This window comes from Cygnus atratus, chromosome 5 (assembly GCF_013377495.2).
Source record: "Cygnus atratus isolate AKBS03 ecotype Queensland, Australia chromosome 5, CAtr_DNAZoo_HiC_assembly, whole genome shotgun sequence".
In the NCBI taxonomy this organism is placed as follows: Eukaryota; Metazoa; Chordata; class Aves; order Anseriformes; family Anatidae; genus Cygnus; species Cygnus atratus.
In genome coordinates this window covers 52,688,318-52,714,399 of record NC_066366.1, presented here as the reverse complement: position 1 = coordinate 52,714,399, position 26,082 = coordinate 52,688,318, and the positions used below count along the sequence as shown (strand labels likewise).

The 26,082-nt window shown below is 42.6% G+C and overlaps 2 protein-coding genes across 4 annotated transcripts in view; one reads left to right on the top strand and one right to left on the bottom strand.

Annotated features, from left to right (window-relative positions):
• Positions 1–9,875, top strand: part of CCDC85C (coiled-coil domain containing 85C) — a 107,422-nt gene extending 97,547 nt beyond the window's left edge. For 2 of the 3 annotated variants that reach the window (XM_050711121.1, XM_050711120.1), the window contains 2 exons: positions 4,221–4,319; positions 6,079–9,613. In XM_050711121.1, the coding sequence (XP_050567078.1) occupies positions 4,221–4,319; positions 6,079–6,168 (189 nt within the window). In that variant the 3' untranslated portion in view covers positions 6,169–9,613. Of the gene's footprint in view, positions 1–4,220; positions 4,320–6,078 lie in introns of all 3 variants that reach the window. The other variant, XM_050711122.1, reaches the window with a different exon arrangement.
• On the bottom strand, positions 9,869–25,859 carry CCNK (cyclin K). Its single transcript, XM_035566838.2, has 12 exons — positions 25,649–25,859; positions 25,418–25,440; positions 23,727–23,993; positions 22,627–22,708; positions 21,892–22,023; positions 20,973–21,078; positions 20,774–20,831; positions 19,570–19,739; positions 18,448–18,734; positions 14,517–14,550; positions 13,338–13,412; positions 9,869–11,204 (listed from the first exon to the last, which is right to left on the bottom strand). Exons 3-12 carry the CDS (start codon positions 23,921–23,923, stop codon positions 10,582–10,584), a joined length of 1,764 nt encoding a protein of 587 aa, XP_035422731.1. The 5' UTR covers positions 23,924–23,993; positions 25,418–25,440; positions 25,649–25,859; the 3' UTR covers positions 9,869–10,581.
• Between the last annotated feature and the right edge of the window lie 223 nt (positions 25,860–26,082).

The window sequence follows — 26,082 nt, the reverse complement described above, 5'->3', positions numbered from 1 at the left end:
AACGCTATGTGAATGAAGCGTTGACCTTGATTTAGCATAAGTAAGTTCTTCCCTGAGCACGTTTAGGGGTTTTCTTGATTTTTGCTTCTGAAATAGTTTTTGCTTATTTGCACCTACTAAATAAGGAGCAAAATGACGGGTTGGCACTCCTAACAGCTGTTTTTGCTAGCGAGAATAAAAGGTACATATGCTACATCTCAGTATCTCGCTGAACATCAAAGCACTTTTCTTAGGAATTGAGCAAACCTGCTAAAGACGTGGGGAGATGAGGAGGAGACAAATATGAGAAAACAACATTTAGCCTATAATCCAACTCCTCCAGCAGCAGCATCTCTCTAATGGGCACAGAGCCATCAGGCAGACAGTCAGTTGCTCCCACTGATGCTGAGTAAGACAAGATTTGGCCCAGACAAAACTTGGGGAGAGTCCTAGTGGGGCATACAGACAGTTCCTTTGCCAAAGCACGACTGTGCACACTGTTCCCCAGTGCCCTGTCCATTTGACTTATAAATCAATAAAGTCAGGGAGGCTTGTACCCTTTGAAAAACATTCCTTAATCAGAGTGCTTCCTCTTACAGAAGTGCTTACCTCAACTTCCAAAGCCCCTTTCAAAGCCTTATTGCCGTCACCCAGCCTGGTGGTGTTTGTTTGTTTGTGTTTTAAAGATGCATCGTGTGGGGGCAGAAGGGTAAGGCGGAAGGGCAGTGGATGTGATGGGCTGGGTGACTTTGAGGTGACACCGTCTTGGTCGCAGATGTCAGCGCAGTCAGGAAGGAGAGCTAAATATACCCGAGGTGTCCCTCGCAGCTTACTTAGCAGCGCGGAGGCAGCGAGACGAGTCAGCGTGCCCATCTGTAGCGAGGCGCAGCTCATCCGCAGCAGCACCTTGGTGACGGGGAGGTTGGCTTCAGGAGGTGGTGAACGTGGACTTCAGGAGGTGGAGTCCTCAGGCAGAAAAGTGGCGTGTGGAGCCAGGGAGCATTGCCTGTCCCTGCCCCAGCCCCCTGCATGGGAGTCTTACCTGCGCTGGAGGGCACCCAGGGAGACAACGTAGTGCTGGGGTGTCTGCAAAGGGCCAAGAGCTGCCACCGAAGCTTAGTGAAGAGCGAAAAGAAGGGGATGGCCTGAGCCTTTCTACACTCCTCTGTTTTTCTGTAGGCTCCTGGAGTAGGATATGGCAGAAATCAGAGGAGGATATAATCCAATTTCTTAGATGCAAATTGAATCCTCAGTCTTAGAATTGTGGCTGGTGCCTTTAGCTGAACCACAGACGATTCACGGCCCGGCTGTGGTTCCCAGCTGTGTAACTTGATGAACATTGACCCGGTCCTTCCTAATTAGCTGAGGAGGGGCCTGGCAGGACTTGAAAATGGATCGAGTTGGGTCAGCAGTCACAGCTCTGGTCCTTCTTCCAGAGGGGATTGTACTGGGAGCACACTGTTCTCCAGCAGGCCTTCCTGGGATAGGCTTCTGGGTTTTAACCCTGAATCCCTGTATCCCATACCCAAGACACAGAATGGGCACATCTGTTGTGAGAGATGGTTTCAAGGTTAAAAAAGACATTTCCACTGGAAGAAATGGGCCGCACCACCCCTTCACACCTCATGGGCAAGGGAATGCAGTTTTATTTTAAGTGGAAGTCATAGAAAACCAGTTTATTGTTGTCCTCTGAGAGTCCTGCACCTGTGAGATGGATGGCTGGTGGAAGCAGGCGCTGGAGCTGATGTGATCTTTAAGTGAGGTGAGCCACGTCTGTCCTTGACACTTGCCCTGCAGACACGGGCAGTGCTCAGCTGCCAGACAGCCACCGGTGGCGTGCCGCGCCGGGAGCTGCTGGTGCAGGCGGCTGCTGCTGCAGCCCGGCGTCAGAGGCACACCGACTCCAGACGAGCAAGTTCGATGTGCCAGTTCAGCTGGATCAATAATTAATTCCCTCCTCTTTAGCAAAAAAATAGATGTTGTCTCTGTCAGCACATACATGCTTTTTGCATCTCTCTTGCCCTTCCTCTCCCCTTAAAAAGGACATGGCTATTTCGTGTTTGTGAGAGGATTGGTCCCAGATCTGTTGGTAAAAGGAGCTGGTTCATTTTGGAAATAGGTTAAGGGCCTGAGGAGAATGACCTATTTTTGTACATAACGCAGTTGGAGTGCAGCAGGATTGCTGTGCTGAGCCAGACCAGGGGATAATCTGCTCTTGGATCCCATTTCATGGAGCAGCCAGCGCCGTATACCTCAGCAAAGAGCGAAGCCTGTCCTCACTCCGTAGGTCCCTGGGAGGCTCACGAGCACAAACACTCCTGCTGCAGAGCTTTGTGTGGGGCTGTATCACCGTGAGAAGGGACCGTGAGCTGTTTGGTGGTGGCACTGGGTGATTTGGGGATCTTTACCCCTACACACGGTGACGGCCATGTTCCTCCTCAGTGGCAGAGCCCTGGGGGAGCTGTGTAGGTCAGCAAGGCCTGGGCGCGCTCCCGCTCCGTGACAGGCCTGGCTGATGCAGCACCTTGTCTGGAGAGGCTGCCTGAACACAGGCAGAGGCTCCAGGGTGCACGAGGGGTGTTCCTGTGGATCAGTGCGAGTCCAGCTGGAAGCTGAGGCTGCCTTTCATCCCGGCCAGCCTTGTCTCTCTAAATAACCACCTCGTGGCCTGGAGGGTGCACGCAGGGCCTTCCTCCGCCACCTCCTGTGTCTGACTGGTCACGCCTGGCCTGGGGAACGTGCCTCCGAGCATTATATAAAACACAGAGGTTAAATACCAGTTAGTTTTCCTGAAAAGAAACAGCACCATTTCCAAACATTGTCAACTCAAAATCTAGTTTAAGAAAACAAGTCACAAGCGGGATGTTTCCACTGTGTTGTTTGTTTTTAATTCAGTATCCTGGGCTTCTTTCCCAGTGGATTTACACATCTTCCTGAGGGAAACGTGGGTTCAGCGGCCAGGCCAGGTGGAGTCCACAGGGCCCACAGACATCAGCACTGGGCTTGTCAGGCCTGGGGTGGCCTTGCTGGGGCTGTAACAAGGAAACCTGCTTCTTCCCAGGTCCAGGAGCGCTCTCCTGGGGGGCCTGGCATAGCCTTGCAAGCCACGGAGCCTCCTCGTGTGCTATGGCTGCTGTGATCTGCTTTGGCTTTTAAATGTCGTGGCCCCAAGCTCTTTGCAAGCATCCTGTGCCTTGGGCTGTGTGGATTAACCCTGGGTGCCCCACAAAGCCGGCTGAGTGCCTTCGAGGGCTCCCTGCGGAGCTGCAGAGGCAGTGAGCTCTGGTGGTTGCCTTTCAGCAACGCGTTGGAGGATCTCAGAACCTCCCCCACCGACTCTTCCAGGCTGCTGCTGTGCTTTAGCAGCCACATTTCCTGTTTTTGCAGTGCTTTCCTCTTGTTACTATTGTGGGAAGAACCCCCCAGTCACAAGCAGGATGGAAAGGAAAGCTGGTGTCTCACTCCTCCAGAGGCTCCCTGGGGCAGGGTGCTGCAGGCACCTACATGCTCCAGGTGCCTTTGTGGGCATATCCTGTGTTCCTCAGCATTTGTGCCAGCTGAAATGTTTAACAGCCAGCAGGTTTTATCCTACGGCTGTGGTTACAATCCTGGGTGTGGGGACACGTGCAGGGGTTGCACTTGCATCCAGCCTCTTGTTGGGAAAGGTGCCTACAGAGGATGGCAGTTAGCATGCAGGGATGCTGGTTTTCCCCCATTTCCATCCCCTTTGCATCCTGGCTGGATTCAGCTCTCAGAGGCACTGGGTGAGAGCTGGGCATCGGATCGGGATCTCTGGGTACCAGGTCTCTGTGATAGCATTCCGGCTCCTGCTCACGGTCGCCAGGGTCTCTGAGGGACTGAGAAATTAAATGGGTTAAACACAATTTTCAGCCAAAGGTGAGTGAAAAGGGCTGTGTTTAAGACCTGAAAGTTCATGGCTGATTGGAGACCACACACATTAGCTGCTCAGTGGGCAATACTCTGTTTTCCAGTGGTACAGATTTCCATTTTCCTCTTCCCCAGGTGGCTAACCCTGTTAGACCTAAAACCCGTGGGCTGCCCCCAGTTGCCCCATGACTGAAATTAATGGAAGGGAGTGGAGAAGCCTGCATGAGCAAGGGCGTTGGACCAGGTGACCTCCAGAGGTCCCTTCGGCCTAAACCATTCTGTGACACTGTGAAGTTGCTGAGCACACTGTTATTTGAGAAGCATAATGCTTTTGTAATATTGTTTTTTTATAGGTCCTTGAGGTCCACGAAAATTTGGACAGGCAAATGCAGGACAACTACGAAGAGGACCTGAGTGAAAAGGAGAAGGCGATTGTCCGTGAAATGTGCAATGTAATAATGCCTCTCAGTAATTCTAGCACTGTCTTTTGTGTTCTTTTGTTGTAAGTAGTGGGGAGCACTGGTCTGCATACAAGCCCTGTTTGATATGAGATCCGCAGGCACAAGGAGAGGGTCGAGGCTCTGCTGACTGCTGCTTTCAGTGTCAGTAACCTGAACGCCCCGTTCATGGCACCAAACAGCCTTTGTTCAGCAGACGCTTCCCACTCTGCTGCCTTGAAGGGTGCAGGGTGGCTTTCCAGCTAACCACGAGCCCTGCAAAGGGCTCTCCCTGCCTAGGCGAGTCCTGCTTGCAGCTGACTCCAGCTGTGCCCACAGGGACTCGGTTTGCTGCCGTGTTTACAGCCATGCAGCTTGAATGGGTTTGAGCCTAAACCATGAGGTATGACATCAGAGGGGGAGCCTTCTTGTTTGAAGCCACTGAGCAGCATTAGGATGTGCGGGGTTCTTTTAGCACCCCTAACAGGTTTGGCAACCGCACTGCAAACTGAGCTCACCACATGCTGTACAGTGGGCGTTCATACCAAAAGGCACCTTTGCAGCATTTGCTGCTGTGCCGCTACCTCCGGCTTCAAACCGCCCTGGCCGTGTTTTGGCTTTGAACAAAGAGTTTGGGATTTCGGCGAGAACAGGGCTTGCGTGCAGACGGGGATTTGCTGTTTGACAGTAACAGCAGTTCTCACAGCAGGGAGGAGGATGCTCATGGAGCACTCTCTTTTAGAAGTCCGCACTGGAGGTCAGCCCAAGTGGCACCGCTTTGTGCCTCACAGCAGCAGAGAGGAGCCTAATCTTCCTTTTAAATTCTGAAATTGCTTGCAGTGGGGTCTTAAAAAACTACTGTTTTATATGGTAAGTGCTACGGCATTCAGTATGGAAGGTTCTGCTGCTGTGTGACTGCATCTTTATGGATACAATGGGAAGCAGAAAGAACAAAGACAGCACTTTCTTGCATGCAAACAGCAGGAAAAATCTTAAAGGGAAAATTAAAAAAAAAGTCCAAAACCCTGAAAAGGGGGTGCAAAGAACACAAGTGCATCTTACAGAGCTAAATCCCTGCAAGAATCCTTGGCAAGGGCTGAGGCACTTCACTTGGGCTGCAGGATCCCTGTAAGCACAGCCAAGCGCGGAGTAAATGGGGTCTGCTTTGGGGGATGTTTTGTCTACGTAACGCCATATCTCCTTGTAGCCATGCAGGGGGAAAGGTAGAACACTAACTGCATGCTCCCAAATGGGCCAATTTATGGTTGCCTGTCATCAGCTGTTTTTTTCTTTAAATATTATGTTTGTGTAGGCTCAAGGCAGCTATAAAGGGCTTTGCAGTTTCTTATTTTTTAGAAATAGCCTCACTTACCCCAGTGGCCCTAGAGTGATAAAATGTATGTTTTTAGAAAGTCACACGTGTAATTTTAACTATTATCTTTTTTATTATCTTTTCTGCTCACGGTAACATCATTTCTGGAAGCATGACAGGGTTGACCTAACATTGAACTTAACTTCTGGACCTAGTGTATTTGTTTTATACTATTACCCCAGGCAGAAATGGTTCTAATTTCAAGAGAGGCTAATTAGAAAAATGCATCAATGCCTTTCCTATCGACATTGGAGCACAGGTGCCATCCTGTGGCGCTACCGAGAATTACAGCCCGGCTCTGGGAAATCCCTGATACTGACTTGGAGCCAAATTCGGCAACTTACCAGCCTTTGGTTTTTAATTCTTGCCTTTCTGACCCCGCCCTTGTGTGTTTTCTTACAGGTTGTCTGGCGAAAGCTGGGTGACGCTGCGAGCTCCAAACCCTCCATCAGGCAACATCTTTCGGGAAACCAGTTCAAGGGGCCGTTGTAGGAATACAGTCCCGTAGGCTGTGATGCTGTGAAGACTAAAAGAGGCAGAGCTCACGGTTTCTGCCTGCCTGTTCTTTGGGAGTTGGGGTTGAGTTTCTTCAGGGTTTCCTTTTTTTTGGCTTTTTTGTAACTGTCAATAGTGTAAATACGGCAGCTAACAGCCTGATGTCCAGGCTGTGGTGCTCTGGAACTAATGTTCAAGGGGTAACCACCCAGTAACGCCAGACTTGCATCATTTGTATTGTAGTTCAAACCCGCTTTGTCGTATGGTCTGTTTGTAGAGTTAACTAACTTGAGAGCATTTCTGAGAGGAACAAGAAGAACCCTTAACCCGTGGAAAAGCCACAGTTTTTAGCACTCCTGTCCACCTGCTTTTCAATGATTCATAGCTAGGTTAGTGGCTCCAGGCAGCACCTTTCTGGAACCTTCCAAGGAAAAAGCAATTTGAATTTGCCACCTTACAGGCTGCCAGGCTCCTGAACTGCTAACACTTTATTTTATTTTTGGAGGTCTTTATTGCGAAGAACGAAATAGAACTGTTTTCACCAGGCGCTGTGTAAAATACCGAGTGGTGAGTTAAAACACCGGCACCGCTCTGTCCTCACACAAGCATACGGAAAAGCTTGAGACACTGTGTGAGCTGTTAATGAACTATTTTTTTTCATGAACAAATGACACAAGCTTTCTGCAGACGTAATGTGAATGAACTGAAGACACTAGCCACACACCAGTATTCCCTACAAAAATGGCAACACTTTCCCTGTAAAGCTTTTACTACTAAATAATTCAGCAGAAACTGCCGTCCTGACAGTGCTTATGACTTTCACAGTATCTTCGAGAGCAGCTTGTCTTTCACATATGGAAGATTTGGGTATTTTTTATGTTTGTGCTGGATCCCTCACCTACAGTGGTTATTGTCTAAGGTAACCAAACAACAACCTTGCAGAGCTGAATAAAACTCAATAAACACAGGCTGTCAGTTGAGACTACTTCCTGCCATTCAAGCTTTATTTTTGTTAATGAACCAAAACAACTGGGTTTTTCCTTCTTCAAACGGTTGTATATAAAACAATGGGACATACTTTGCTATTGTGGAGTAGCTGCTTGTATAGTTGTAAGAATTTGACCTCCCCCCTTCTTTTCCAAGTTGTCACAGCAGCTGTCCCCGTGTTCCATTCAATGTTCTTTCCCATCTTTCCCATTAGTCCAAGGAAGCTGAACTTGGTTATTAAATTCATTGCTGTAAAATAATGTTAAAGACGGATATGTGTAAAGATCAAAGCCTCCTCTTCAAATGTTGCATCAATTTTAGTGATTAGCTGGAAGATTTAATGACCTCAAACACCATCACTTTGTTTTTGTTCTTCTAAGACTCAGTCACAGCCACAGCTGAATTAGCTGGAGAACTTCTTAATTTGTTCTACCAGCTGAGTTCTTGACGTGTCTTATCATATTAATAAGGAGCACTGATACGATACCAAGAGGCCTGTGCTGCAAGATATGAATGAAATAGAGACTTGTTCCCATGGTATATAGTGTAACTAGCTGTGTGGGTAAAGAATTTGCAGTGTCAGAGCCTTTAATCTGTAACCAGCAAAAAATAGAGCCGGAATACAACCAAAATACATACCAGCCAGTAAGAACCATTTCATTATTCAGTACAGACATAAAAATAAAAACAAAAAAAAATCAAGAACCTCCTCCAGAACACAGACACACACTCACCCAGTAGTTTATCTCTCACTGTTGTTCAGTCAGCAAGTACTGAGCTAGCTAACTCTGGCTCTAGTATTCTGTTTATAGCCAGTGTAGTCTGGAAAAATCTATTCTGGACAATGACTCTCCTTTAACGTACAGTATCTTCAGACGCATCCCGATTTCCTCCTCTTTGTTTTTGTTTTGACCTCCAGTTTCTAGTCACCATTCATTGTTTTGTCCTCCTGTACAATTTATACCTTAGGATTTTCCTACCAGGAGAGGTGATACAAACAGGAGGCATCACTCTTCCTTAACGTGTAATGTAACACGGGGTTACTTTTGCCTGTATTTGCTTGAAAGCCCATTTTAATTTTCTTGGTATCTAATCTCTGGATTAAGCAGAGAATTCAATCATTTTGGGAACAAGGTTAATTTACGTCAGTGAATTTTAACTGAAGCAACACAAACATGCCAGCACTTTTAGGGAGTTAATTGTGATGATGACGTGCTTGCTATTTTAGGAGTATATTAGACTAGCAAGTCCTCTCAACGAGACAAGAGCTATGCTAATCAGATTACGAGCCTTGCCAGCTATGTAATTCTTGTTCCAATATTCCCTGTATCAAATTTCTCTCAAAATCTCTTCAATGACTTTAAGCAAAGCTTTTATTCCACCTGCAGAGCACGTGCACAAAGGACAGCACCGTAATTGAGGTCCATTAGTGCTGCAGAGCCTAGAGCCAGTTCACAGGGTAGGCAGTGGTTCAGTTGAACAGCCTCTTAGGGTGAAGATTGGTTTTTTGATGAGTCTGCTTGGCAGCACAGAGCTTCAGTGCAAGATGTGCATTGTTGATTTTGCAGAAGAACATGACAGTGCTGTGTGTTGGGGTGTTACTGTTTGGGGTCTTTTTTGGCTTGCTACTCTTCATACTTAGCTCCCTTTGAGCTCTAAAGTGTCTTCCCGGATTAAACTGACGCTCAATGACTTTACAGGATGACTTGGGTGCTAAACGTTCAGTTGGCTAAAAAGATGTTTTACGTGCATATTTACATTCATTTACCCACGCACTGAGTCTTCAGCGAAAACTACCTGAGGAGCTTTGTACGTTAAGTTGGCGGGGAGCATCCCTTGCAATAGCAGCCATTGAATTGATCTATTTGGGGCAAGTCCAAGGGCATTTCCTCAAGAGCGAAGCCCTGGGTTCTGCGGTCCTCTGGCAGAGAAAGCATCCACTGATCACAAACGGACTTTGCTCGCTTAAGGGAAGTAAAATCACACGCTTGGCTTTTGTTGGAGGGACGGACGTGAACGGCATTTCCCTGAGTTTCTGAAATGCTGTGGTGGAACCAGCTGCAGCTGGCTCCTCGCGCCTTGGTGAGACTGCTGAGCACAACCTTGTCTGAGAATGGCACATTTTTATCCAAATACTAGATATTAAAATAAACCAGTGTTAAAGTGACCTTTTATCTTTTTAGAAACTGTGGGGGAAGAGTACTACTGATCTTTTTCAAAGGAAGTGCATGACTGTAAAGTGATAAAATTGTATATTTTTCATAATGTGGGGAAAGTCTATTTGTGCTGCTTTAGAAATCAGTTTAAAGTTTGATTTCTGTTAAACCTGTGATCTTACAGCCCTGCTATATTTTCTGTATATGATTTACAAAGAACTGGAAAAGTTAGCACCTGCTGTTGTGTACATAGCAAAATTCTTTAGACCTTAGCACGCGTTTTTATCTATTATTGAACCACTCTGGCTTTTTTGGGGAGCGAAAGTATTAGTACAAATTTTTTGATAATGTGTGTAAAACATTCATTTGAAATATTTTAGTAAAAATGAAGTAAGAGATTGATTGTGATAGTGTATACTTCTAGTTGAATAAAATAAAATACCTTCTTTTTAAATAAACTGATGAGTAAGGCTTGGGAGACAACTGCAGAAATATCTTGCAGTAAGTACCGTAGTTATGGATTCTGAACCAAAATGAAAAACCTGAGAACCCTCTAAATTCAGAACCAATTTTATTTGGGTAGATGCGAATGAAGTTAGTCCCATTTATAACCAGGATTTACATCACAGTAGGTTGTTACATTCAGACTTTCACACTTAGAAAATATATATATTATGTACAGGAATTTGCAAATAGGTGTAAACATACAATACTTTTAAGATACCAGTACATTCCAAAACAAAAATATCAGCAAGGCAAACACCTCAAAATGATTCCAGTCAGCTAGCATTCAGAATCTCTCTTAAATAAAGTAGCTTTTATGCTTCAGATTGTGTTGTTTTTAATTATTACTGAAAAATGAAGTTCCTTTTTATAGATGAAATTTCATGGTATCTGGCTATTTTGATACTCAAAAATAGGCACTGATATCTAGAAGGAAATTTACTTCTTACTGATATAATTGAGCCAATATGGCTGGTTAACATTTTTGCTAGTACAAAGTAATCCAGTGCTGGAATAACTCAGACAATTTAAACTTAAGTCAAATGTATAAAGTTAGAATAGATACTGCAAAGCTGATTATAACCTAGAAGCCTATATAACTCACCATAAACAATACTGCAAACAGATAATCTAAATCCTCATTTCACGGTCTCATTTCTTCATCTAAATTATACAAATCACCCTCCTCGTCTTTACAATGTCGGTTTTGGCTAGCTACTCCTGCCTAGGCAGCGTACGGGGGCATCGTGCAAGTTACCTCATGCTATCTCATCCACGTAGCACGGCCGAGTCCCGCTACAGGGGGCATGCCGGGGGGGGGGATCGGAGGTGGCACAGGGGGCTGCCCGCCCGGGGGGACAGTGGGCGGGGGATAACTAGCTGGTGGCATCCCCAGCCCTGGAGGTGGGTGAGGGGGTACCGCGTGAGTCGGAGGCAGCCTGGGAGGTGGGAAATTGGGGTTGTATGTAGGGGGGGGCGGGTACCCGGGGGTAGGAGGGGGAATATTGGGGGGAGGGAACGAGGTAGGGGGCGGCGGGGGGACTGGCGGGGGCGGGTTGGGAGGATAGACGTGAGGATGGTACGGTAGATGAGCCGGTGGTCCGTAGGCCGGAGGCAAAGCTCCGTAAGTTGGTCCTTCTGTTTTCATCATCGACTGCAGGCTTTGATAACCCTCCCCTGACATGTACGAATTTGTGGTAGACATCCCTGTAATGTAACTGGTGGGGGGCGGGGGCGGGGGGCGATGAGGCAGAGGTGGAGGTTGGTGCACCGGGGCAGGATGAGCAGGGGGAGGAATCTGGACCTTTGGCATGTCTACTGAGTCCACGGTAGTAGATTGCTCTGCTTCTCCCATCGAAACTGCAGTTGTCAAAGGAGGCTTGCGCTCTGGAAAAGAAAATGTCATTTATTTGTCTGAAGGACAGCGGCAATTACTTCTGGATACTTCTGTATTTTCCTCCAGTTAACAACTTTTTAAGTCTCTGACTGCCATATGGTACCCAGTCAGACCTCGTTACATCACTAGAAAATAACCAAGCTGCAGAACAAAATTCCAGCTTTTCCCACTCTAAAAGTTACGTATGTTTTCCTTCCTTATTACTATTTTCTTATAATTTAAATGCCTTTCTACAATCAGCAGAAACCGGCAGACTGGATGGACAGAATCACAGCTAGCAGATTTTAAAATATCAGGGGACCCGAGATACCAAAAATCTTTTGATCGGACCTTCAATCTTCTTTAGTCCATGTCTCCCTTCTACCCCTTTTAGAGTCCCAGGCAGTGCCCTGGGATTACTCCCTGCACTTCACTTGCTTCCCATGTTGTAACACATTATTTGAGAATACAGGCCGAAGTCTCAAGTCTTTAACAGAAAAAGATTTTTTATTTTTTTAAAAGGAGAATAAATTAAGACCTGGGACACGGAATCTTATCAGCTTTGTTCCGCTGATTAACCTCAGGGAGCTCAGTATATGACAGTCTGACCATAGACTGAATAGTCTGAATTCTGCAGAATTATACTTGGCCAGTTCCAGAAAGAATATGCTTTGAACAGTCTTTTCTTTATATATTTTCCCCTCTTAATACCAACTTTGTGAAGTAAGGAATTCTACAGGAAGAAGACTGACCTAATGGCAACATCTCTGTATCGTCATATGGTCGGTATTAAAAGTCCAAGCAAAAAGTTCTGGGCACCTGACATCCAACTTGTAATAAATAACCATCTAAAACGTTGTCTAGTTAAGAAAAGTCATTAGAAGCCGATATATAGAGAGCATTTCCTGTAACACGTAACAACTAAACTGACAAAGCTAAACAGAATTGGAGATAATTAAGCATTCCAGTACTTTTTTGTTTTTCCCATTTGGTCAATAAACATTCTTAGTTTTCAACTGCTATTTCCTCAAAGCCTGAAAAGCCAAGAGATGGCCTCTAAAGGCTGTTCTTCAAATGTATTTGTGTTTCTACAACGATGTGCTCGTATAAGCAAAAGTTAAGAGGAAAATTTCAGATAACAAAGGGAACAAGTTAGTTATCAGCTCAAATAGGATTTTAGCTCGTCTAAGCACTCATAATTTTAACAGCAAAACTGCCACACCTACATAATTAGATGATGCAAAGTGGGTATGCTGGCTGTGGCACCTACAAATTCCAGAACTTGTAGCTCCTAAATTATAGCCGGCAGTAATTTCTCCATTTGCTCATTGCCAGTATCACTCTGGATTTAAGATGTGCATTCAATATTTAACAACTGATGGAATGATGAATATGGTCTTTAGAAGAACTCTTTCATTCTTAATTAGTTTTTAACAAATGAGGAAAAAATGTTCCTACTATATTTCAGAGCACTTTTTCTCTCTTGCAAATTCCATGTTAGAAGCTGCCATCCTACAGTTACATTATGGACCATGTTCTGTAAAATATTTATGTCATATTTAAGGGTCAGTGGAAAGACAACTAATGCATCAACACGCTGGAAGCACATTTTTACAACAGTAGAGTTCATTTTTGCAAAGGCAATGCATGCGTGCAGTGTTCAAGTTCTCTGGCAGACAAAATCCATTTCTGGGACACAGCGAAGTATCCCCCTTACTGTTTAGAAGTTACACACCTGAAGAATTAAAGATGTAACGTGAAGGACTTTTATAGGACAGTTGGAAGCTATGCTGGTAATCGTATGGCATCTGCCATCCTGTGGTCTTTAAAGGACTTATGCCTGCTAGTCAGCCACTTTTTGCCTGCCAGCAACATTTAGCTTTATTCTTCCAGTCCTCTGAAAGCCAGAGCTTTGTTTTGCCCTCATCCACACAGTATAGTCTTATTCCTATCACATCGTTTTTGCTTCTGTCTGGAAAAGCTTGCGCTACTACAATGAAATTCCCTCTAGAGCTTATCTACCTAATGCTTTTACCTGCCAAGCTGATTAATCAAGGCAACAACCCCTCCCCCAAGGTCACTACAACCGTATGAATGAAAGATTAACTGCAAGAGTAAATTTGTTTTAGAAAATAAAAGCTTACCTGGAGGTGGGTGTGCAGGAGGTATTGGTGGATGTGAAGTTTCAATTTTAGGAATTTTAGATGGTGGTGGTGGTTCTGAAAAACATTTGCAAGTTCCTAATTAGCTATTGCTCTGCGGTATTTTCCAGAGCCCAAATATAGTCCCATTCTAACAGTTACCATCCATCATATTACTCTATGCAAAGTGCAGTGGAAACATTATACATTAGGCATGTTTAATAAAGAGAACTGAAATCAAGACCCTTGTATAAATTAAGTAGCACCAGGCATCACACACCAGTCTCGCAAAAGAACATAGGCATACAAATTCAAGCTACACGTTTTGTAACTGGAGACGAAGTGACCCAATAACAGTATGAATGCACAGATGCGCACACGCACATTTTCTAGCAAAGAAATTGAACTTTAAAAGAGTTAAAGTAAACCTCATGAGAGGCTGAACTGTTATGTTCTGCTAAAATCAGGGAACATGTATCCAAAAACCACAAAGAAAATAAATAGAAAACAAAAGAAAAAAGGCAGTTACACGGGAGAGAGGAGGGAGAAGAGAGAGTTCTCTGGAATCTGTCTGCAGAGCCCAAAAGGGAGAAGTGCCAAAATTACTTAGGAAAGGTTACAGAATTAATCCTAGCTATCCTGAAATAAGTTGCTCCAAAACAGCAGAAGGGGAAAAAAAAAAAAAGCACCTCCATACCAAAAGATGTGACACTGCAGTGAAACATCTCTTCAGTTAGATTGTGTATTGCTGTAAGATGCCTTTTACAACAGCCAGTTACAAGTGTCACTGGTTACCAACAGACGCACTAGTGCAGGCATTCAATGGCACGGTACCTTCCGTCGTTTCAAGGTCCCACAGCTTGCTAAACTTAGTCCAATTAACGCTTGGAGTTGTACGTTGAGAGTTGCGTAGTTTAGCAAGATGCTTACTAACTGTAAACTGTCTTAAGGGATTCTTGGGGCACCGTTATACTCCATTTTTACAAGTTTTTAAGCTAGGAACATTTTACAAATCTTACAGTACACAATTAAAGATGCAGCATTAGTATCAAAATAGCTTAGAACTGCCAGTAAGAACTTGCTGTAAGCAAACAAACTAAGCACAAGTCAGTGAGTAACTTATTCTCCCTAAGACAATAATTTTGTTACATAAAATGAAAAAAACTGAATGTTAACATTTACCTGTTGTCTTTGTTTCTTCTTTTGGAGACACAGCCTGTTTAAAAAAAAAAAAAAGAGATGGAAACAAGTCAACTACTGCAATACAAAGCATTTTAAAATTTGAAAAAGCAAGCCAAACAGGAAACAACTGATAGCCTGTTGAAGAGCTTTTGTACAAATCTGACTGAACCAGAACCAATTTCCAACTCAGCAGCAGTATCCTTGTCCCTCTCCTAAAAGGATTCAGGGAAACCCTTTATTTATTCTCCTGTTTTTATTAGAAGGTTATTAATGCACAGCCTCTTTAGCAAGACGTAGTGCAAACACTGAACAAAATCAAACCACCTTGGGAAAGCCCAACTTCACTTGAAGAACGAAGACTGAAAAAAAATTGCAGCTATTTTAGATTGAGGATTTCCTGTTGTTCTCATGGTTGAGTATTACATCTCACTTAATCTATTTAGCATCTGCTGCACGTACATCACGGGCCAGTGTATTACTTGCTGAGCTGAGAACAAGAGACTTGGCCTCTGGTCCTGATTCTGCTTTGACCTGTTGTTTGACCCTTGTCAACATCCCTGCAGGCCTTTACACTTTATTTACCAGGATAGGACAGTGAAAGTATTGCTCTGTGTAATACCCTTCAGAAGCCGTTAGATGGAAAGCTCTGTACAAAAGCCAAATATTATGCCAGGAACAAAAAAAATGCACACTGAGCAAAACCCACAAAACTTCACGTCATCCTTCTGATCACAAGTTGTTGGTTGGTTTCTTTTTTAACATCACAGACAAGGGAATATGAGAAATCTTTCCAGCTTACTTAGTCCAACTGAGATGGCTAGTTAAAGAAAAGCTGAAAACCTGATCAAAATTATGCACAAACGTATTTAAAATTGGGATAAAAGTCAGAAGGGTACATAACTTCTGAATGAAAGCGTGTGCCTTTTAAATGAAAGGGTGTTTTATTACAGGGACTATTTAGGTCTAGTGGTTTTACCTTCCCCAGCTGTTGCTCAGTTCCCACCACTTCAGATTCCGCAGGAAGAAGGGACTGACATTTCACTCCGATTTGAACAACAAATTCCCCTTAATTGTGCTGGGCGTGCTCAAGACTTCTGCTGTCCAGTACAAAGGTACCTGAGGCCTGCTTAAGACCACCTTGTTCCTGGACTGCTTTGAGAGTCAATTCAACTCATCTCCGGTCACCTTCTGGCTGCTTTTCAACTTTTTAAGGACAATCTTCATTCTTCCATTCCAAACATACCCAATTTTCTTGCTGACTCTCATAGACTCATTTGCTGCTTTCATTTTACTCAGCCGGCCTTTTCCCCATTTTCTAGCACTAAATTCCTTGTTTGCAAAACTGAAAACATCAAATACCCTTGCTCTTTCAAACAAATACAAGACCCCATTACTTACTGGCAGAATTTCCAATAAATCACTCAACCTGTGAAGTCAGTTGATTAATTCAAGTGGCAGCAATTTAGTTATCGTGCATTTGTGGACACGGAACGGTGTTCAGAAAATAATGTCACTGAGGTGCACCACCAGTAATATGGCATAAGCAGCTGGAGCCAAACACAAAACAGCTCATGGGACAGAAAAACAAAAATGAGTTTTTACCTTACGCTTTACCTTACCTTTAAAGAAAGTCAAGCAACAAAACCAAAGTCTATCACTTCTCTAATAATGGCAGTTGCTAAAATAGAGATGAGCTTTTTTTTCTCTTTTATCTTTGCATCGTATTGTAGTTTCTAGTGCTCCAGACATGACAACCCTGAGCCAAAATTACTTATTTATTAGCATGCTAATTGTTATTTAATATTTTCTTAACAAGCTTAATCCACATAATAACGGAACTGTTCTTTTAGTGCTGTTTTTACATGCATTAAAATTGTTACCACTAATAATTCTTAGTTTAATCAATCTAAACTATCTAATGATTCATGAGTATATTTTTAGTGAAGTCAACTGAAAATTCAAGTGCTCTTCACCACCAGAGATGCAGAGGATGTGCAGATGCTTTAGACATCTGGTAAGGGCTTGTAAGTCATGGGCCAATGCCTCAGCTGCTTTAAAGTATCTTGGCTCCGTAAAAGATAATGGAGTTATAGGAGTTCATGTAAATGGAAAATCTGGCCTCCAGGAACAAAGTATATTTATATTCTATACAAACTGGAGGAGAAGTCATGCAAAGCGCTATTTATAGAAGGAGGCAAACATTTTTTAAAAGGTTTATGGCTCATCTAACCAAAGAACATCTTAGAAGCACCAAGTACATCTTTCAAACACTACACATCTTGTTCTCCCACGTTGTTTTCTGGAGAAAGAATTAGTTCAGATCATCATATTTGCTTTCCTCACATTTTGCTGTTTTGTAGGAAAACAGCACAAAGTCCTGTGAGTCACCCTTTATTTTATAGTTGTTCTGGATGTCTGCACTGTATCAGGCTTATCTTTTTATCTGTATTATTTGCTTCCTTAATTATGAGATTGTGCACCTCAAACTCTAAGAAAAGCTAAGAGGCTCTGAGGGCTTGACCAGAGGGCATTACTAAAGATCAACAGATACTTTTCGTGCAAAAGGCATTGCTTTTTTTCCTGTGAGATAATTCATTAACACATGGGATGGGGTATAATCAGTAGTGCTGTAAGCATAGAGCTTTGGAACAAGCATTCCCAACAACTTTCAATCAGATGGAAACACACAGAAAAATCCTAACTGCTGTTTATGGTTTCTAATCTGCCAAACTGTCCCAGACATTTTTGTTGAATAAAAGGAGGAAAAGAGTTCCCTGCCCTACTAATCTGACAACCCGAGCAGAGTTTGTGCTGATGGTAGAAAAAGTATGCAAACCAATACATACTGTAGAGAAAGAGCTCTCCCAGTTTTCAAGCTCTTTATCATGTTACCAGCTTTCTATCCTGAATAACTATAAAGCAAGTATTCAGTTCACTAACTATATATTGCAGTGAAGGTTTTTTCTGCTAGTAGTAGGCTGTATCTTGTACAGACCATGGTTTTAGAAAGTCACTTTTCTCTTTTTCAGGAGGCTGACATTATGAACATGCTTCATTCTTCCAATCCCACTTCATTACATCATTTATTGCTTCCTTTTTTTTTTTCCTCTTTATATTTGTTCTCTATTTCGGGCATGCAGTAGTTAAAATAAGTAAGAGCAAAAGCTGTAAAAGCTGGACAAAAGTGTATTTCCTCAGTGGACTTCTTCCAATCAGTTTACTTCCAAAAACACTCACTAGGTACATGCAAGAAGATTTGAGTAACACCGTAACACTTCTTTGGACAACTTAGAAGTTAAACACAAAAAGTGTAGGTAAAGGTTTAAAAGCTTTGCTTGGCCTTGATGACTATAGAAAAGCACATGGGCAACTTAGGATATTATCGAATTGCTCGTGAAGTTTCTTGATTTCAGTGGTGAGGTGATAATACAAAGTGACGCTTCAATGCATGAAGTATTTAAGGGCTTCTATTCAATTATTTTGAAGGACTTTTTCTAAGAATTTTTCATACTTTTAGAAGTGTTTTTTTTTTCCACACTATTAAAGACTTATTAAAGACCAAGAAGTCCAATTAACGTCTTCATTGTGCATATTGCTACTCTAAGAGACCCTTCCTTAATCAAGCCTGCTCAATAGCAAAACCGACAGATTTTGATGGCACAGAACCATGAACCTTAGTAGTTCATGCTGACTTGAAAGTCTGCTGAGTCAGTTTTGACCCACGTGAAATAAGAATGCACTATGCCAGAACTGTCAAGGGTGTTCTATACTAATGTACTTGCCATACAATCAACTGAAGTCCACCATAAAAAATTAACTACCAGGCTCATTCTTAAAGCAAACAGGTCTGCTGCACCACGGCCTTTAAATAAAAGGGACATCAGGTCAGCTTGAAAATAAAAGGCAAGGTAAAGTTCAAAGTTAAACTTACCGCTGGTCTTTTAATATTTCTAGGAGGGCTTGACTGGGGAGAGGGCTTTTTAGATTGTTGTGCTTGTGTTTGCTGCTGCTGCTGCTGCTGTTGCTGTGATGACTGTTGTGACTCTTTTTGCTGCTGAGTCTGTGATTGCTCTGAACCCTGTGCTTGCTGTGATTGCTGTACTGTAGGTGCCTGGGGAGTAGACTGAAGAGATGGTGGCTGCTGCAGCTGGTGAGGAGTATGATGAGGCATTTGCTGTTTTCCCTGGGAGTACAGATCCAGGATCTGGTGACAGATGTCTTTAAAGATAAATAAAATCCAATGACTATACACCCATAATGTACAAGTGAATATTTAATACACAATAATCAACTCAGCTTTTTGCTTGATATAAACTTCAGAAAAAATCATTGCAAATATTATTTGTTATAATGACTATGGATTGCATTTTTTAAAAATGGACTATTTTTCAATTTATACTTGCATTTCTGATTTTCTTCTGCCTGTGCTGAACAATGTACAGTCGTATATGCACATTCTTGAGAAGAACAACTAAGTGTCTTGGTACTAGTACACTGCATGTGGTGATCATGTGCCTAGAAAGCCAGTTAACAGCATAGCAACAGGATAACAGCATAGCAAGAGAGTGAGTGAAAGAAGACTATATGTTAAGACACACACATCTAAATACACAGTCACTGGTCATAACCACCAGGGGTTCACAAGGGGCAAGTCCTGTTTAACCAACTTAACTTCCTTTTACGACAAGGTTACCCACCGGGATATTCAAAGATTCTATAAATAGGCCAGCCACAAAAGTTTCAGGAAACTAAGTAAATGGCTGGTATTAAATTCTTCTTCCAACAGCTGAACGTCTGTCAGACTACACGTCCAACCAATATCCATACACAAGAACAGCACCAAAGGAGGAAAAAACCTTTACAGAAGAGCTAAAGGAGTTTTTTATAAGAAGTTCAATTAAAAGTCTGGTTAGGGCATAGCACATACGCCCTAGGCTGCACACTCTACATGTTTATTTTGACTAAGACCCAGAAAGAAAGCAATCTTCATTTACATATGACCCTAGATCAAACAGTTAAATACTCCCCTTTTAGTGGCAAGTATTTTTCATACCTTCCAGAACATCCACAGGAACATCTTGGACAAACTGCTCCCACCACCGCCTGTACATTGGTTTTGATGTCCACTCCTGTATCTCAAACTTACACAAACGGCCTGCTAAGTACATAACTGCAACAGCTATGATCTCCGGTTCCCACTGCAGTGACAGGGTAGTGCAGAGGCTGGAATATAAAATAAAAATAAAAAAAAAATCCGCAAACCTGGAGATAACTCTGATTGTTGAAGTACAGAATTTTAATGTACAAGAGCCAGAACTACCAAGGTATCAACTCCCACCACACTTCAACTTCTCAGACAAACTTAACGGAGAAATCTAAAAAGAGCCACATTAAATAAAAAGTTTACAGAACTAAGGTGTTTCTGCTCTACTGCTGTCAATAAACGAGGCAATTTTAGATACACATAACACAAAGGGCATGTGCTTGCTTCACATATGAACACTGAGTTTCGAGTTCAAAAATAGAAAACCTAACACTACATGGGAGCGGAGAGGTGGTTGAGGGGGAAGAGACAGCATTATATTCCAGTGCGGGCAGCTGCGTTCCACTGCAGCCTCACCTCTACTGTTAACTAAATACAGCATTCGTGTTCGTTGCTACTGAAGTGTGCTGTCACTGCATTTCAGCTGGGTAGGGAATGATGCCCAAATTCGGATTTTAGAGTTTCCAAATGTTTTTCAATAAAATGTAGAGACATACCAAACAACACAAAACAAAAACAAAAAAAGAAACAGCTAACACAAAATTGTAAAGCAACTCGTCAAGCAATCTGGATGCAAGTTTTAAATCAAGCTATAAAAACTGCAGAAGGTTATCCACCAAATAGCCTTTAATAGAACTGGTGCTAAAATAACTGCTATTATCGGTATTATTGACATCTACTGAGTAAGTTCACGTCATAATCAAAGCTACTGCTTCCCTGTATTACAAAATCTGTTTTTTTCTCTTCTTCCTTTTCCCTCCATAGATTCCTGGCCTACTTCTGCAGTCATCCTAGATTCCATGCTCAATAGAACTACCATGGGAAAGATGGAAAGAAAAATCTAAAGAATACATAGATCGAGAAATACCTCATCTATCCTCATTATGAGCTGAAAACATATAAGCGCAAAGAAACGTCAGAAATATCTAAACCAAGAATAAAGTAAGCAACAGTAACTATTCAACTTTTAAAAGGTTTCCTAGCAGTACCTTACCTGTCATTGACAAATGTCCATGCCATTTGAACCAGTTTTTGAATTTTATTTTTGTCTCCTGAAAAACAGCAAGGAAATTTGTAAGAAATAAAGTTATCAGAAAGGACAAATAGCTTGGAAAAGAATACTCTTGTTCTGTTAATGTAAATTAAATGCCAAAGGTTAAGAACTGGCATTGCAGCACCCTGTAATATTTTACCTTTGAGTTGTTTGGCATACTTCAGAAGAAATTGGTACGGATGTTCCACTTGCAAATCAAACTTTATTGTTTGTAGTAAAATTCTTTCAAGGACCATCACTTCTTCCTAGAGCACAAAACAAGGTAACCACAATATTATTCCTTTTTTCACTCACAAATATTTTACGCTGCTATGAAGTATGACTACAGAGCATCTCCAGGCAAACATGTTTGTCTGCTTCTGCTTGATTAGAGTTTGTCTCCAAGGAGAACAGAAACCTCTCCAACTTAAAGACTATTTTAAACCCAGATACTCCTCATGTTTATTTTGGGCAGAAGGGTAGAAGTGATGTTTAGAATTCCTTTTCCTACATGGAACAAAGAACCGAAAGAGATACAGCACAAAAGTGTCAAATACACAAAACTACAACAAAAAATACTCCCACCACATTTCTTCCTGGAGTTTTATATCTTTCCTGCACTTGTAATACGCCACTCATAACAATTTTGAAAGAAGCTTAAACAGGAAACTTGATAGTTTAAAGATGATGCTCTCTTATTTGACTTAGGATTTGCTATTCTTTCTCAAGACCACAAATCATACTTGGCAGTTTTAATGTGGTCTTGATAGCATTTCTAGTTCTGTCCACAATTTCTCAAGTTTAATTTGCAAAGTAACACCAGAAGTCACGTGAAATCAAATGTAAACGTTTTATACCAACGTTTACTGCAGTAGGCTTCCAAAACTACTTGTATTAGCAAGAATTATTTTCATAGTTACCTACCATCTTACCCAAAAGAGCCATAAACACATGTTGAATGTGCAATTTGGAACAACTAAAAATCAGCCACTGTTCTAAGGAATGTCACTTTGCTGGAGTACAATAGGATAAAATCTATTTCAACATGAATTTTTTTTTAAATTATTATTATTTTTTACCTTTGGATCATCTCCAAACTGTCCAAACTGTACATCATTTAGCAAGCTACGGGCTGTTTTAATTATATCTTTACATTTCTTAGGTGTTTCTTCAACTTTTCCTGCCAGAAAGAGACAGCAGGCTCCTGTCACCTAAAAAAGAAAGTGCTTTCAGAAAGTTATCTGCATCTGGACATGCAATACAGTATAGCATTGTTAAAGCACCGGCAGTTTCTAATAACAGATCCATAGAAGTTTCCCAGAAAAGACTTAATAAGCGTATTAATTTTTAATATTATTACAGTGTTAATTTAAGCTTTTCTTTCTCAAAGCAAAATACAGAATTTTGAGGACTGTCCATTTTATGTAACTTTATTTCATGGTTAGACACCCAAAGCAGAATTTGTCTTGTTTTAGCACTGTCTATTAAGCAGTTTTTGGATGGTAATTCCACTTTTTTTTTTTCTTTTAGCCATACAACAGTGCCAGAACTCTTACCTCTTACTTCTTCTAAAGAGCAGTATCAGCAAGACATAACCACACTGTCAATATAAACACATTCCCAACCACAAATGAAAATGTATAAATAAGCAAGCAGGTGCAGCATATTTTAAGCTGTGGTGATTAAAAGATAAAATATTTGTTTTTCATCATCCAGAGTCGCAGCTAGCAGTAGTACCCAATCGACTTGTTACTTCAAATAGCCCACGGTTCGTGTAATCACAGTATTAAGCAATCAATATTGTAAATACTTACATATCTCGGGAATTGTTTGAAGGAATGGAACATATAAAACCGATGGAAATAAATTATGCCAGTTGCTAGAGTATCATAGTGTCTGTGGTGCAGAATAAGGAAATTCAAACAAGCCATAAAACAAATTAAAACCCAAACATATACAAAGGAAAAGACGCAACCTGCTATACCAAGTACCTCAGGTAATTATCCATTCAGTGACCTGACAAAAAACACTCAAGTAAAACAGTAGCTTTAGGAAAAAAGCTACAAAACCCCCTAAGACTGTGTAAATACTATGATTTAACCCAGATACAGCTGATATCTAAAGCATTTATTGGAGGCATGCAAAGCCCTGATCACCTCCATGCATGGTCATCCACATGATAAACCACACCTGCTTCAAAAAAGGTCAAAACCAGTGGTAGGTACGTGAAGGAACAGAAGAACAATCACTTTGCCTGAAAAACGTTACTGTGGAAAATGGTTACTAATTATTCACAACTAGAAAGGCAACGAAAATCCGAACGTGCTCTGTACTCTTCTCTTTAAGGAGAAATGGAAAATTTCATCTTCACCAGGTTAAACAAAGAACTCAGGAGATTAAGAGAAGTACCAAACAGGCAGGAAACAAAAAGTTTAAGCGGCAGTCTATGAGAAAGTGAGACAGCAGGGAAAAACTACTTAAACATATACAGAGCTGTAAATCTGAACCTAAACAAAATAAAAGGGACAGGGAGGGGGAAGGTAGGAATACGTTAGAATCTCCAGAGGCAAAATATGTAGAAAAATGAATGGAGAAATCAAAATTTGAGAAATGACATAGATTCATGTGATAAAAGACCACATCTGGAAACAGCCTGAGTATCCATAATTAGCAAGACTGTATCCCCTGACTTCTCTATTGCCCAAGGGCTTCAGATGAAACCTTCACTATCCAACGAATGGCTAAGAACTATGTAGAAACACATCACATCAAAAGGCATTTAAGCTCAAAATGATTTTTGATCATGTTAAAGAAACATTTGAACAACTAACTACACATATAATGTTATTTATCTTTTATTCTTAAAACCCCCGTTCGTCAATACCTTTCATGCTACCACGAGTTTAAAGGATACAGCCCTAAACGCGTTCCCACATCGAATATGAATCTGGCCCCCTCCCTGCGGTATCGTGCCTCCGTAGCTGGATCAAGCCCTTCTAGCTGCGAAGGTGTATGTGCCAAATCCTTCTTATCCCAGTACCAACATGGCTTTGTATGGTCCAGGTTTGCCAAGTTTACAGAAGGGCTGGAGTTTTCTTTGTTCTCCTTCATTTATTAAAACAGAATTGTTCTTGCTTGATAAATTTTCAGAAAAGAAGTCTCCGGTGAGTAGCTTCAGATCCTTTAAGAAAAGCAAAAAAGGATTTCTTTAAAAATGGAGGGATGTTTTTTCTGTGCTTAAAGATAAGTCATATTTAACCTCGCCCTTATCTTCCCCACATAGCGCAGCTACAGTTCAAAAAAACAGAAATAGGTTATCTTTGCTATTACTTGTTTAATTAAGAACCTTTGAGAATGCCTTACAGAAAATATCTGCTAGTTGTCAACAGAACAGCTTTCGCTCACTTTGTCCACAAGATAAGGAAAAACAATCCAACGATGGTAGCAGCAAGATTTCAGAAGTTGGGGTGGGGGCACAAAATCAAATCGCTGTTCATTAATTAGGACACACACATTAGGTCAGTCTGAACGGCAATTGAAACATCCAGCTGGTTTCTTGAATATAACTGGATGGTAAGATAGCAGCAATCACTGCCAAAAAACTTTTTGAAGTGCTCTGTACTTGGGTTACTTGAAGAAAAAATGGTACCAAATTACTGTTCTGTCACATACAGAATTAAGACAACTATTGTGAGCCTGAATGGTAAGGCACCATCAAAAATCCCCCCTAAAACAAGGCAGCTGATTACACGCAGCGCATCCATTTTCCTATGTTGATCAGCATTTCACGTATCTACACTGGCACCACGTTGCTCTGCAAACAGCTTTCTGGTATTGGAGCTGTGACTGATGTTCAGCCGTGCCACAATTTAAAGAGAGAATGAAGCCTGTCTTGGCACTTTCACTTGTCTCAGGCACAAGTCTCTTTTTATCGTAATTCAATAAACTGTGCAGGTACTACACACAAATTACCGTGCACGTAGTCACCGGCAAAGCTTCCAGTAAGAAATGCTGATTAAAATATGATGCAACAGACTTGCTCTAAGCAAAACAGCTGGCGGAAGACCAGAGCGCAAGCTCGTTAAAATTAAGCTGTTTAATTTTCCAGATGTTTTCCTTCTGAAAACGGATGAAAGATCACACAAACTGCCAAAAAAAAAGAAGTGCCTGGGTAATACGCCTCTCTCCCTTAACTTCAAAAAGTTTCTTTTTCAGAAGAAAGGAAACCACCTTTGTGCCAGGTTGGTTTGTGAAGAACTTTCATGTTTTATGGTATCAGTGATAGAGCGATACAACTGCTGGTAGTTACACGGAAGTGAATGATCAATACCTCTTCTGTTATTTGTAAATATCGAAATGAGCGATACAATTTCTGTTATTTACAAATAAATGATCGATACAACTTCAGTTATTTATAAATTAGCAAATAACCAATACAACTTCTATTATTTATAAACGAATGATCAACACAACTTGTTATTTATAAATAAGGAAATGACCAATACGACTTCTATCACTTATAAATAAGCGAGCAGCTACTCAGAACCACTCCCAGAGCCCGCAGCACGGCTCGGTACCGCACCTACACGCTCCCCCCTCACTTACCGATCACTCGCTAGCTCTGTAACCTGTAAGGAAGAAGAACCGCAGCGGTTACTTTCATTTTTAACGCGCTAAACGGCTTAACCCCCCCCCCCCCCCCCCCAAAAAAAACAAAATAAAATCGCCCCTCTACGAACTAAGAGCCGCTTCTGCGATTAAAGCAATTACCACAACGAGCCCCTCGCGGCCCCCCCCGAGCGCCCCGCGCCTCACGGCCCCCTCACGGCGCCTCACCGCGGCGTCCGGCGCCCCGGCCGGCAGGAAGCCGCAGCCACCAGCACCCAGCGCCGCTCCGCGGTTCCCCTCAGGCCGCCCGGGGGTGCCGGGCCCCCCCTGCCGCCGGGAGCGGCGGCTCAGAGCCGGCCAGAGGAGCCCCTAAGAGCGGCGCGGCCTCAGCGCCCTGCGCGCCGCCATCTTGGGGAGCACGGCCTGGCCGCCCGGGCGGCAGCGCGGCGGGGGCGGGGCTGGGCGGGGCGGACGCGGCCCGCTGGCCAATGGGAAGAGGAGGGTTTCTCCGCCGCAGCCAATCGCGCGTCGCTTAGCCGCCGCCAAGCGCCAGGAGCAGGCGCGCTGCGGGCCAATCGGAGAGGCGGAGGGGGGGAAGATTGCACGCCGCGTGAGCCAGTAGGAAAGCGGAGGCGTGGGCTTAAGCCCCAGCCAATCGGGGG

Excerpts from the sequence above, each read along its gene's own strand:
- CCNK (XM_035566838.2), bottom strand. The coding sequence starts at position 23,923 with ATGAAGGAGAACAAAGAAAACTCCAGCCCTTCTGTAAACTTGGCAAAC. Across the intron at positions 22,709-23,726 it reads GTGGGAACGCGTTTAGGGCT|ACACTATGATACTCTAGCAA; the intron begins GTATCCTTTAAA and ends TCTGCACCACAG. Across the intron at positions 13,413-14,516 it reads AGAAGAAACAAAGACAACAG|AACCACCACCACCATCTAAA; the intron begins GTAAATGTTAAC and ends AATGTTTTTCAG.